General features: G+C 49.4%; 1 protein-coding gene across 1 annotated transcript in view; it reads right to left on the bottom strand.

Moving 5' to 3' along the window:
- Nucleotides 1-742: 742 nt before the first annotated feature.
- Nucleotides 743-13,563, bottom strand: part of zgc:136683 (receptor-type tyrosine-protein phosphatase U) — a 45,405-nt gene continuing 32,584 nt past the window's right edge. The window contains exon 2 of the mRNA XM_047041174.1: nt 743-1,741. Coding sequence (XP_046897130.1) covers nt 1,569-1,741 — 173 coding nt within the window. The 3' untranslated portion in view covers nt 743-1,568. The remainder of the gene's footprint in view (nt 1,742-13,563) is intronic.

The following is a 13,563-nucleotide window of genomic DNA, read 5'->3' as shown; positions in this document are numbered from 1 at the left end:
TTTCAGGTGCTATGCTATAAAAACACCTTCACTTTATCTCCCCTCAGGAAGTTTTTGACCTTCTCCAAAGGCAGTTTGGACTGATTGTAGTCCTTCCCATCAAAATGGCTGAGGTATTCCCCCTGGGCCCCTTGATTCCCTGGTTCCCCTAAATGATATGTCTAATTATCCCTCCTCTTGATTGTAGTTCATCTTATCATTCTTGTCTGTCCCTCTCCAGTTTTATCTTATCTTTCCTCCCATCTATTTTTGCATCAACCAGTCATTTGTTCTGCCATATTATCTGTCTCTTCTATTATCTAATTATGGGACCTCCAGGGGCTTTCAACTTAGTTAGTTTAAAGTCTTTTTTCCCCCCACAATCATTAAAATATCCTTAACCCATGTTTTTCTCCAATTTCTCTCGCTTTCTCTCTGTCTTTTCTTCTCTCTCAAATTTTCTCTCCCTCCTATCTCCCTCGATTCTTCGCCCTCTCTCTCTCTCTCTCTCTCTCTCCTCTCTCTCTCTCTCTCTCTCTCTCTCTCTCTCTCTCTCTCTCTCTCTCTCTCTCTCTCTCTCTCTCTCTCTCTCTGCTCTCTGCCTCTGCTCTCTCTCTCTCTCTCTCTCTCTCTCTCTCTCTCTGTCTCTCTCTCTCTCTCTCTCTCTGCCTCTCTCTCTCTCTCTCTCTCTCTCTCTCTCTCTCTCTCTCTCTCTCTCTGTCTCTCTCTCTCTCTCTCTGTCTCTCTCTCTCTCTCTCTCACATCTCTCTCAGTAAGGCCTCTCTCCACAGTACGACATCATTGATTGACTGATTGATTAACCCCGACAGAGGTCAGTGTCCTAATCACTTCTTCCCAACGGGCGGCTGCATGACGACCATCGATTGTTCTTCCGCGGCGGCTGTGCCTCGCTCTCTCCTCCTCGGCCCCCCAAAGGTGTTTGTTAACGTGGGTGAGGAGGAGCGCCTTATAAACTATGCATGCCTCCTCCCTCTTGGCTACGGCGGAACAGGAAGGAAATCATGTGCGTTTCCTCCTCAACTCTGGGTGCCTGCTTAACAAGAGAGTGTTATCCCTGGGGTTAGCATGGAACAGACACTCAACCAGGAGGATAGCAGCCTAATTACAGCTGATGAATTATGCACGCTGGACTTCTCAACGCTGATTTGTACGCAGTCGCATGCGTCGAGGCCAGCTGAATAGCGCTCATTCTGCCAGGCATCTGTGCTGTGGAAAGGGCTAGGCATTCATGCAAAGCTTCCAGAACCTTCCGCGGGCAAACAGGCTGGCTTGAGCAGCTGATCACAACCAGGGGGAATGATTGTACACGTTCCAAACGCCCGCGGAGACTCACTGCAAGGCAGATCATGTCTCTGCCCCACCTGTGACCTCAGTGGGAACTCAGTGGTCTCGAAAGTCCACTAGGTGATGCAAATCCACCGGTGCGACCACACAACACGGACCTTTCTCAACCCTTTCACCTAATCGTTTAACATATTCATTTCTTCCCCGTTAGCAGATGCTTTAATCCAAAGCGACGTACGGGCTCGGGATTTGAACCTGCGACCTCCTGGTCTGCGGTCGAGGGTTTAAACAGACATCTGGGCGTGGTGTGAGGGCGGAGACTCACCCCGCAGGAGGTCGGAGCTGGCGTGGGGAGAGTTGTGGGTGCGGAACAGCTGCCAGTCAAAGTCGTCCTCCTCGCCCTGGGTGAAGTCACACAGGCTGGGGTCGGAGTCCTCGTCGAAGGTGCAGCCCGCCGCTGAACAGAGAGAGACATCGAGAGAAGGGAGAGAGAGACATAGAGAGAGAGGAGAGAGACAGAAAGAGAGAGGAGAGAGACATAGATAGAGAGGAGAGAGACATAGAGAGAGAGGAAAGAGACATAGAGAGAGAGGAGAGAGACATAGAGAGGAGAGAGACACAGAGAGAGAGGAGAGAGAGAGAAACACAGAGAGAGGAGACAGAGAGAAAAGAGAGAAAAAGAGAGCGAGACAGAGACAAAGTGGAGAGAGATTTACAGTTGGTTAGGGATCAAACAAACCGTGTTGCATAGAACAGGATTTCGACATGCTGAAAGGGTATTAAAGTAAGTAGCAAAAAAATCCTCCTTTCTTTCCCTTACATATGCTAACAATTACTTTCCGAAAGGTGAAGGTCACTACATCAATCCAAGACTGCACGCTCCCTCCCTCTTCAGAAACTTTGGCTCTGTTGTTGTGTAGCTGTGGTTTGTTTGGGCTGCATTTCATCATCATATCCCTTCTGATCGTCTTTCCATTACAGAGATGGGACAGATGCCAGACAACCAACCGGCATTCATTTCCCACTCCACCCTTCACCCAGACACCAATTAATAATAGCCAGCCGCAATGCAATCTGCACTCCAGCCCCCTGACACTGCTTCACCAGATCACACACACACACAGACACACACACATGGCAGACACACACACATGTACGCACTCACAGACCACAAAGGCTGTCTGATGCACATGAATTCACACGGCAACAAATTTTGATTTAATAGTGCTATGAGTGACATGAACCATCACACTGTTCTAGCAGGCGTGATGATGGCTACAGCTTTGAGGGAGCAATTCCCGGCTTCCATAAAACGTGTACTAGACCCTATGCAAATACACATTTACACCAACACTAATAGGTTTGTTTGGGTTGGGGGTGCACCCAAGGGATAGTGATTATTATTGTAATACATCACAACCTGCTGGATTCGGAGCGCCAAAAAGCTAATGTTTCCAAATGATATTTAATAGCTACGACTTTTGCGCCCCTTGGGACCTCCGTAATGTCCTTCCGTCTTCACGCCCTGCATCTGCTGCCATCTCACACATTAGCTCAGTGGTGTGAAAACAACCGTGGCAGGAGCCAGCCGGAGGACTTCGCGCCATGCGGCCTGGGCTTGCGCCAGTCCCACGTTAGGGGGAGAGAGAACGGCGCGCTAACGACACAACAACACACAAACACACACATAAACACACACATGCCCAAGTTCTCAAGGTGACTCTTGTGGCCGGCAGGTTTATTACAGCTACTTCCGAGCTGCGGGGTGTTGTTCAACTAACGGGGCAAACCAAAAATTTAGACGCAGGTCGCATGGCTATTCTCCAGTTTACTACGCCGGGAAACCAGGAAGCCACAACCTCCTCCTCCAATGACAGCTCGCCCTCGCGTCTCCAGGAAGAGGGCAATCGCCCCGGTCTCTGAGAAGCGGGAGGTTCGGAGGAGACACGTTCTCCGCCGGCTGAAAGAAGCCGCAGAAGCGGGCCGCCAGACAGGCCCGTCTCCTGGCGGAGTGCACACCGAGCGGTTCCTCTCTCTCAGCGTTCATGTGGGTCCGTCCGATGTGTTCGGTGGAGCGTGAACGTGCAGGGGATCTCGATCGGCTTCCCGCTCCAAACGCCCCCTTCTCCTCTTGTTCTGCCTCTGGGGTGATATGGAGGGGGAAGGAGAGCCCTAACGCAGAGGGGAGACGGAGATGGGGAGGGGGGGGGGGGGGGGGCAGGCAGGCAGGCGGGGGGGGGGGGGGGGGGGGGGGGGATCTGGAGACGGAGGTTCTCTCCCCCTCTTGGGGTTGATTTACGGCCCCGTGCTGGTCCGTTACGGCTAGGCGCCGAGGTAAGGGTCAAGGGTTAATTGTGCTGAGCAGGGATCTATTTCTAATAGAGCAGCCAGCGATATGAGGCCTGGCACATCTGAAAGCTGCAGCTGCATTACTCCCCGCTGCTGCTTCAAGTGAAGCCTGCCAACTGCTCCCTGCGGACACTTCACAACCTGAGGGGCTGGGATGGTGAGGCCGGGGCTGGGGTGGGGTTGACAGGCTAGGGTTGGGAATGGGAGGCATGGAGGGTGAGGCTGGGGCTAAAGCTGAGGCTGGGGTTGATAGACTATGGCTGGGACTGGGGCTGAGGCTGGGGTTGCGAGGCTAGGGCTGGGGCTAAGGTTGGGGGAGGGGTTGAGAGGCTGGGGCTGGGGCTGAGGCTGGGGTTGTAAGCACAGAAAGGGAATGGAAAAGACATCTCCTCCCCTAACCAGGTCAAGAAAAGCTCCATCAATCACATCAAAGACATGAGTGCAGAGCCCTGCCTGGGCCCTGCTTCTGTTCTGCCCTGCCTCTGTTCTGCCCTGCCTCTGTTCTGCCCTGCTTGTTCTCCCAGGCCCAGGTGTCGGCGTGTCTGTAGAGTCTGGGAGCTTTGAGTAATTACATTATAATTTGGCAGAGACACAGCATGCATCTAAACATCAGGTCTGAGGGGCTGCCAAGGTTAAAAGCCTCCTGGCGCAAAAGAGGAGATGTTTGCTCAGCATGTTGATATGACAACCCCACAAAAGCATCTTTTGTGGGTATACTTGTCCGGCCAATTACACGGCTTTGTTGATAAAAATTTGCGAGAGCTGCCTCCTTAATTAATAATCTATGGGGACAACATTAATATTTAATCACAGAGAACTCTTTAAAAGCTCAAAGAAATGCATGTTTGGTTGGTTTGGTTCAGATCAAAAGGTTTCCATTTGTTGTTGCTGTCTCTGCTTCTGACCTGCTCGTGCAACACCCAAAGCGCCTGTCTCCGTTCAGGTGAAATACTCACTCAACTTCATCTTGAGAGAACAAAAACTAACCAGCATTTTCTTCATATAAAGACGTGACCTCGTCCAACGTCCTCATAACAAAAATAACTTCAGACGTTCACTGTACCGGCAAAGTAGTCTCTCCTCTAGGGGTAGATGTGATGAGAGAAAGAGCAAGACACAAACAAAACCAAAATGGCCACAAGAAGATAACAAGGACGAATTGTCACTGAACAAAGCCGTTGAAGGGGGGAAATTTGTTTAACAACCCTTCCAGGTTGCTGCGATGCTGCTGGGGGATATGCAAAAATCTGTCCTACTTTAAATTGTGCATTCAATAAGACTCTTGACAGTCTCCAAGCCTCTGTCAATTCTCTGGGACATGTGTGGCACTGCACAAATTACATTTAATATGGCCGCTTTCTCCTTTGTTTGCCCGATGCAGCTTTGCCATCTAATTGGGGTTTTAGCTGTGAGGAGATACTATTGTCAGTGTATCTCTGCTTATCCCCTTTTATTTACATGTGCCTTATTTAGGGGGGGGCATGTCTCCCCTCATTTTGGGGTGACACTACTTTGGGTGTCTTTCCACTTGGGTGTGCTTCTGTGAAGGATGTCGCAAACAACAAGCCGGGTGCTTTGAAATCAAACTCAAGCACACAGATGCACTGCAAACATACTGTACAAGATGCAAACATCCTGTAAATCCACAGTCACCCACACATATCAACACACACACACACAAAGGGAACAGGGCTGAAAGATACAGAGAGACGGTGGGGAATACAGAGAAATGGAAATATATAGAGAGCAAAATTGAAAGAGAGAGAACAATTGAGTGAGACGTAGAGAGAGGGGGAAGAGCAGAGAGAGAGAGAGAGAGAGAGAGAGAGAGAGAGAGAGAGAGAGAGAGAGAGAGAGAGAGAGAGATAGATAATGATTTGTCTAGCCTTTGGTGTGTGCATGTGGCTATATCCTGGTGGGATCTGGTGAGTAATTCCAGAGGCAGTTCCAGGAGAGGAGAGGGGAGTGCCTGATCTGCATTACAGGGAGTGGGGCCTCATGCATCAGGAACCAGACAGGTATATTTATTCTCCACTGAAACTCTCCCTTCTAGCACTCCCCTGGCTGTCTCTGAAAGCCATCCATCCCCACAGCTGAATATGCAATGAAATCATTCCTGCGACTCCCCAGGCATTAATAACTCCAGCATGAGGGGACTCAAACCTGGTCACAGAGACAGGGGGTTGGGGGTGGAGGGCTGAAGTGGGAGCACAGCGATGTAAGGTGCATGACGGAAGGTTCCAGGCTGGCCTGGGCATGAAAAACAATGTTTGACTGCAGGTTTGGATGACGGGGTTGAGGGCATGGCCACACGGCGATTAAGAGGAAGACCGGGCAGGAAGATGAGATAGAGAGCTAGGCCAGGGGATAATGAGAGACAGCAACACAGGTTATACTACTAACTCATAACCCCTACTATCTATTTTAGGATACACCTGCTTGTCTTTTAATTCGTATAGTTAAGAGTCATCGAGGATGACGGCCCGCGGTATTTGTGGAGGCGTTGCGACGGCGGGGATGAAGGTTTGGTTCAAGCTAGCGATTTGAAAGACTGTTCCACTACTTTCTGGCCAGTGGGGATGTTTCAAAAGAAAAAAAGAGGTGAAGAAAAGTTGAACTTTATCAGGTGCAGCGTAAAATGTTTTGTGTGTGTGTGTTTCTGTGTGTTTTTTTGTGTTATTACCGGGGCAATTGAAAGGAAAGAGAGACACAAACAACGCAATCAAACCAAACTTTGGAAAAAGTACCTTGAGACAGGAAAATCATTGGAATGTATCAATTATTTCTCCTCTCAGTTCCTGTGGGCGGGTGTTGGAGGTGGGGGAAGAGAGGAGATCTCAGCTGACAGTGTCGATAAGAAGCTAGTTTGAATTATCCTACTTCCTCCTCATCCCCTATTCATTCATGTCTATTTTCAGTTAATGTCTTCTTTTTTCTCCCCTCCAACGAGGGCCTGCGTTGCGATGCTGCCTCTCATCAGCACCGCATGACATCCATTTCCAGAGTGAGAGCCAGACACTTCGCATCTCTTCACATCCCGAGGAGATAAGATGAGCCATAAGTGGATCCTGACGGTGAAGCAAATCTTAAAGAGCATAAAACAAATCAGGCTAATTAGCAGGCTGAGACGGGTGTCGCCCTGCTCTCACTTCAACACCTGTTTCCTTCCGACACGAATGTGGAACGAACAAAGTTTCTTTTGATAAAACTTTGTCAAACAGACACCTGCCGAGCCTATTTCATGTAAAACAATTGCTACTTTATACACAAACGAGAGCGTGCAAATCCACACTTAATGGGCTATTATTGCAAGACCTGTGGCAGAGCCGGTGAAGGACCCCGCAGGCTGGACCACCTGATGCCTGACTAAAATGTCTGGATCAGTGGTTTCCAAACCTGTTCCTGGTAAACGAGATTTTCGCTCCGACACGAATCTAACACACCACATTCTAATAATTAACCGGCTGATGTGTTGAATCACGTTAGTTACAACTGGGGTTTCTAACAAGGAATATGGTTGGAGACCCCCAGACCACTAGAGATCCTCCAGAGAGAGAGAGAGTGAAGCACAACTGGAACGGCATGGTTCTTGGAATATTAAAAAGCTTGGGGATGGTTTTGGAATAATAAGCACAGGGATATCAGGCCAGTCTCTCAGTTCTGGCTCGGCTCCTCTGGTTGCTGGGACAGATAACAGGGTTCTATTGATGCTGCTCCAGTATTTGTCCCCTGGTCTATTAACCATGCAGACTTTGTTTTATGAAAGAGATCCCCAAATACATCAGAATTGACTACAAGCATCTCAACAGAACCATAACAGACACACTCCTGCATCGTGTCGTAGAGAATGAATAATATCCGCCCCAGCACTCTGCCATTATCTCTCTCTCTATCACTCTTTTTGTCTCGTTCTCTCTTTCTCTGTCTCTCTCTCCGTGGCTCACTCTGTTTCTTGTTGTCCCTCTCACTCTTTCTGTTTATAAGTATACACAGCATGCCCTGACCTCCTCCTGTAGCAGAGAGCACCAGGTCAACAGAGCTCACTCCTGTTGACTCTGCATGCTAATCCAACTGGCAGCAGCTTGCTCACATGCCTAAGCAACCTGCTACCTACACACACACATACACATGCACACACACACACGCATACACACAGGCACACACACACAGCCTCTCTCTCAATCTTCTAGTTAAATAGATGGTCACGTAACCCTAAACAATGTATGAAAGGTATTTGGTACTTATCTTTCTGTTTTTACACTTTCATTCAGATTCTAATTCTCAGTGCCTTGGGACCAGTTCTACAAATGCAAACAGAGTCGTGTATGGTCATGTCATTGGAAACATTGTAAAAACAAAGCAAGAACTTCTGTTCTCGGCCAAAACAAATGTTCTGTATGCTAGGGCAGACCTCAAAAACGCAACACAGTTTCAAAAACAACATGCATTTTTCATATTCTCATCCTAACGCGGTTTCTTTGCCAGCAGGAACATTTAGCATTCCTCACGCCTCACCTGAATGCATTAAAAAAAAACATTTAACAGTTAGTGGAGATGCATGCCTCAAAGCTGGTGGGGCACATTGTCCCTGCCAACCGGCCCTCGGCACAACAGTCAAATTTCCCGTTTAGCAAATGACTCATGAAGAGAGCACCTGCAGAAGAAACAGAGAGACCCCTCAGCACTGATCACAGCTCTACGTTTATTTTTGGCCCTTAAACTGGTAGCCGGTTGAGGCAGGTGAAACCGGTAGGTGACCTCATCCCGGGTCAGTGCTTTGGGGGAGCGCTCAGCTTCCTGAAGGTGAGGGAAGTCAGCCGTGAAGGGGACACCCACAGCAGCGCCCCCCGCTCCCCTAACGCGCGCCGCGCGCCGTGCGCAGGGCAGCAAGTCCTGAGGGGGGCACCAAAAAATGGCCCACTGAAAAATCATCATAGTTGTAATAATGATACTGCCGATATTATTCCTATGATACTTTTAAATTCGATTGATCAAATCGTTAAATGAGTCATAAAGGTGGAGAGCTCCTTGGCTGCATGCTTTCAGTTTGAAATGTTTAGAATTTGGAAAGCCAGGCTAAGAAACGTAAGGGTGGGGCTGAAAAATGGAGACAAAAAGACATCACCTTTACTAGACAAGGTTTTACCAATTGAAAAACGGCTATGTTTATTTTACATCAAGCTCAAAAAACTATTTTGCGCTCAAATAAAGGCAAAAAATCTGAAAGTGCATGCATTGGCAGGGCAGCTGAGGTGTCGCATACGGTGGCCGGTTCTGGTGGGCCAGTCTGGATCAAACTCCAAGGCCTATTTTTACTCCCAGTCCATCCCTGCCAAGCCCTGATCAACCACCCTAAAAACCAGCTGTTCAGGGACAAATACACAGCAGAGAACCACCAACTCTGAATAGGTGCTACATTGTGATGCTGCTGTTGCATCATTGGCATTGAGTTATGTGTGTGTGTGTGGGGGGGGGGTATCATAAAGGATTTATGCTTAGGGCACCAAAATGGCTAGCAGCGGCACTGACCCACAGGTTTTCTGCACGGTTACAGAAGTGGAGGCTGATGAGTCATCAGTGATGACTTACAGGGGGCATGGCCTCCACCTTCCTTGAAGAAACCACAGAAGAAAACAGGAGGAACTCAAAACAACTTGTTTGTTGGGTCGGCAGCCTACTGGGAGAAATGTTCTGACAGCCTCCATGAAATGTTTGAAGGCCTGCTTTTTGAATGTGTTGAAAACCCATTAGGAGCATGAAATTATGAATCGGTACATAAAAACACCTGCCAGTGATGGCTCAAACACGGTGCTATAATTGACAAAGCCTGACCTACTCAGTTTCAAAAAGCTCCATGTGAACTAAACAGAAATGCAAATGAATAGCCTTCCAACCTTTTTATTCCAGTTGTAGATTTCTTTTGTTTACTGAGTCGAGCCAACTGCCACTTAGGAGCTGTGTAATTCCGCATGACGCTGTTGTCATTTGAAAACTCCTCATACAAAAGGCATGATGAAAATAGAATGAAGCTCTATGAGGCTTCATTGGGACTGAACACGCCGTGAAGATTGAATCCAAAGTGTTTATGAAACAAAAACAAGAACAAACCATTCAATTGATGGAATGTGTTCCTCTCAGATTTGTCTCGTTGACGATCCACTCCGTCCGGTTTTCTCTCTCTCTCCCCTCAAACCTCCCACTGTGCCAATCCAAGCTGGCATCCATCCATCCAGCCTACCCCCTCTGGCTGGGCCTGTTCACCTCCTAGCATCCGGCCAGCTCTGACCAGGCCCCTGGCCCTCCCTGGCCCTCCAGCCAACCTGGCCCCCGGCCCCCCCCCCGGTCCCCCCCCCGGCCCCCACACACTGCTGCTTCCTGCTGCAGCTGCCACCTGCCCGCTCCCTCTGTGTTCAGCATCCATCACGCGGCTGCCGAGGCCCAACAGCCAGCCCCGGAAACCACAGAAGCGGTGGGAGTCGCCGTGACCTGTCTGTATGTCTCGTAGCTAGTCTGTCTGTCTCACTGTCTCTCTGTCTATCTGCCTCTATCTGTCTGTATGTCTCTCTGTCTATCTATTTCATACTCAGTATGACTTTATTTCTGTCTCTCTCTCTATCTGTCTGTCTGTCTGTTTCTCTCTTTCTCTATCTATCTATCTGTCTGTCTGTCTGTCTGTCTGTCTGTCTGTCTGTCTGTCTGTTTCTCTCTCTCTTTCTCTATCTGTCTGTCTGTCTGTCTGTCTGTCTGTCTGTTTCTCTCTCTCTCTATCTGTCTGTCTGTCTGTCTGTCTGTCTGTTTCTCTATCTGTCTGTCTGTCTGTCTGTCTGTCTGTCTGTCTGTCTGGAGGCAGTGGGGGGGGGGGGGTGTAGCGTGGTGTGGGTGTTGCTGTGTGCCCCAGTAAGTACAAGAAGTGCAGAGGGCAGAGGGCTCAATACGACAAGTGTGTTTTGTGGCTGTGGAAGTGCGAGCAGTCAGAGATGGACAGATGGAGATATGAGAACAGACTCTCAGGAATCACACATGAACGTCTGTTTACACGCTGCATCGCTCGAGAAACAGCCGCACCGACACCAAACAAGGAGCCCAGAGTCGCAAAGCTTCCAGACAAATAAATCTCTGCTCAAATCTCCCCATCCCTCACCTCCTCCATTCATGCTTGCCTTTGCTGATACTGTGGGCGATATACTGTAATTTAAGCAGATCAGAAGATCTGAGATAGAGAGGGGGGGGGGGGTAGAGAAAACGAGAACAGAAGAGAGTGTGAGGGGGAAAAAAATAGAGAAAATAAAGAAAACGAGAGCGGAGAGGAAGAGAGAGAGAAGGGAGAAATTAGAGATGGGAAGTGGTGAGGCTGACCTGAAACGTTAGCAGGCTTCAGGTAAATGTCACTGCTTGCATATGTGGCCAGCCTGCTATTGACCTGAATTAGTTCTAGTCACACACAATCTCCTGCTGAGGACACCAAGTCAGGCGGTAACTCGACACCCAGTCTCCTCAGCTGCGCTTCGTTGCAGATGGAAATGGAAAAGAATAACTCTGTCTTTAAAAACAAGCTCACTACTAGCGTCCTGTTTTGTTATTAGGACTTCAAAACGGCACCTAGAAGACAGCTGATGTTCCACAATCACCAGGCTGAGCTCCATTCTTGGAGGAGATGAGAGGAACACAAACACCAACTGGGATTGGAGTCTTGTTTATTTGGTTTAGGGTACTGCAGTTTCAAATGCAGTAAGGAAGCGAGCGAGCCTGTTCGCCGCCTGTCTCCAGGGGACCAATCAACCAGGTTCTGACGTAGTGTCAGCTGCTGTTGGTTTCGTTTGAATTAGGGTGGGCGAGGGTGTAGGGTGGATGAGGGGGAGGTGGGGGTAGAGGGGGGTGGTGGTGGGTGAGGTTGCGGCGTGGGTGACGGGAGTGGAAGGGGGGAGAGGGGGATGGAAGTGGGTTGGGGTGTGGGGTGGGTGAGGGGGATTGGGGAGTAGAGGGGGTTGGAGGTGGGTTTGGGTGCGGTTTGAGTGAGGGCGAAGTGACACGGCTGAAGTGACACTGAAAGACAGGAGAAGAGGACGAGGCCTTGTTCCAGCCGTGTGAGGCACAGCAGAGATGTTCCAGCCGTGTGAGGCTCAGCAGAGATGTTCCAGCCGTGCGAGGCACAGCAGAGATGTTCCAGCCGTGCGAGGCTCAGCAGAGATGTTCCAGCCGTGTGAGGCTCAGCAGAGATGGCAGGAAGGTCTGTTTTAGCCGCGCTCTAGTCCCAGGCAGCTCAAAGACAAACTCACTGCTGCAACCTGTAAGGAAAACACCCTCCCTTTCCCCTCATCTCACATTCCAGTCAACCCATTGTGAGGGAACGTCATCATTTTAAGTGCCTTGACTAGCTAATTGTACCCTACTGATAGCCCTATCACTATTCAATCCACACAGATCGATAGCTTTGCAAAGACGTGCTTCAGCTACATCTCATTTAAAATACAAGGAGGCTAGCAGTGGAGGGAAAGACATGCTAGTTAAGCGAGGCCATCTGCCAGCACTATCAAAGAGCTGAAGGCTGATTTTAATGTTATTTTTTGTACTGGAATTAGAGGCACCTATTAAGACAGTTACTCTATGCTGTTGTAAAAGTGTCTTGACTGAATTTGATTCAACCAAAGTTGTCTAATCACGTCGACCACATGAAGAGACGGGAAGACAAAGAGAGAAACAAAACAGAGCAAACAGGAGAGGAAGACAGATCGAGAGAGAGAGAGAGAGAGAGAGAGAGAGAGAGAGAGAGAGAGAGAGAGAGCGGCCCTGCAGACCCCAGCAGGTCAGTAGGGGGACAGTGTTTGAAGTGGGACTTCCTGGGGAGTCGGGAGGGAAGGAGATGGAGAGGGCCGCTGCCGGGGCCTGCTGTTCGGGAGTTAATTAGACGGCAGGCCTGGTGCGAGGGAGGTGAGGGCTCAGGGAACGGGCCCACGTTCACCCCGTGAAGCCCTCTCCTCTCCAAAGGGACCACACTCGCTGTTAACAATTTTTCCACTGACTCTGACAAGCAGGCCCGCAAATCCTTCCATCTCCCCCCTCCTTCCCCTGGCGCTTCCCTGCTCTTCCTCCCTCTCTCAACTCTTGTCAGAGTCACAGTGCGCTCGGGTCTCGCCCCTGTCGTCGGCTTCAGAGGGTTTGAACCTTTCCGCGACCGTCCCGTCGAGCTGCGCGGCCGAGGAGCTCCGCCGCAGGTGCCGACGGCAAACACCGATCAGATGAACGCAAGCACATCCAAGAAAGGTTGAAATCAACATGAATGAGCGATCATTAGTTGAAATGGCTTCAGCAGTGACTCAAGTACAGACACAGCTGTAATTGCAGGCGAGGTTTTAGAGCGTTGTTAAACAAACTCAGACTCCACAGCGCTGCCTGAGTGGCAGGAACCAGCTGCCTTGTTACACAACCGAGACAGCAGGCAGTTCACAAAGGTCACCAGGCACAACCCCCTGTTCCTTCCCCAGTCGTAGTCAAGACGACTACAAAACATATTTTCATACTTCAATGTGTTTTGGCATATTACTGATAAGAAAGTTCACCGCCACACTGTTGTCGTAGACTTCAAAGACTCAAACACCAATATCTGAAAAATCTCCTTGGGGTGTTGACATCTACACAACATATAAAGGAGAAATGTCAGGCTTTGAGAAGAACACGGGAATAAAGGCTGCAGAGAAAATAAAATACCTTTCCGTACCTCTGTGTATACCTCCCCCCTCTCCTTGCACCAAACGCAGAAGAGGAACAGAGAGAGAGAGAGAGAGAGAGAGACAGAGAGAGAGAGAGAGAGAGAGAGAGAGAGAGACAGAGAGAGACAGAGAGAGACAGAGAGAGAGAGAGAGAGACAGAGAGACAGAGAGAGAGAGAGAGACAGAGAGAGAGACAGAGAGAGACAGAGAGAGAGACAGAGAG

Source organism: Hypomesus transpacificus, chromosome 2 (genome assembly GCF_021917145.1).
Source record: "Hypomesus transpacificus isolate Combined female chromosome 2, fHypTra1, whole genome shotgun sequence".
In the NCBI taxonomy this organism is placed as follows: domain Eukaryota; kingdom Metazoa; phylum Chordata; class Actinopteri; order Osmeriformes; family Osmeridae; genus Hypomesus; species Hypomesus transpacificus.
This window is presented reverse-complemented; position numbering and strand designations above follow the sequence as displayed.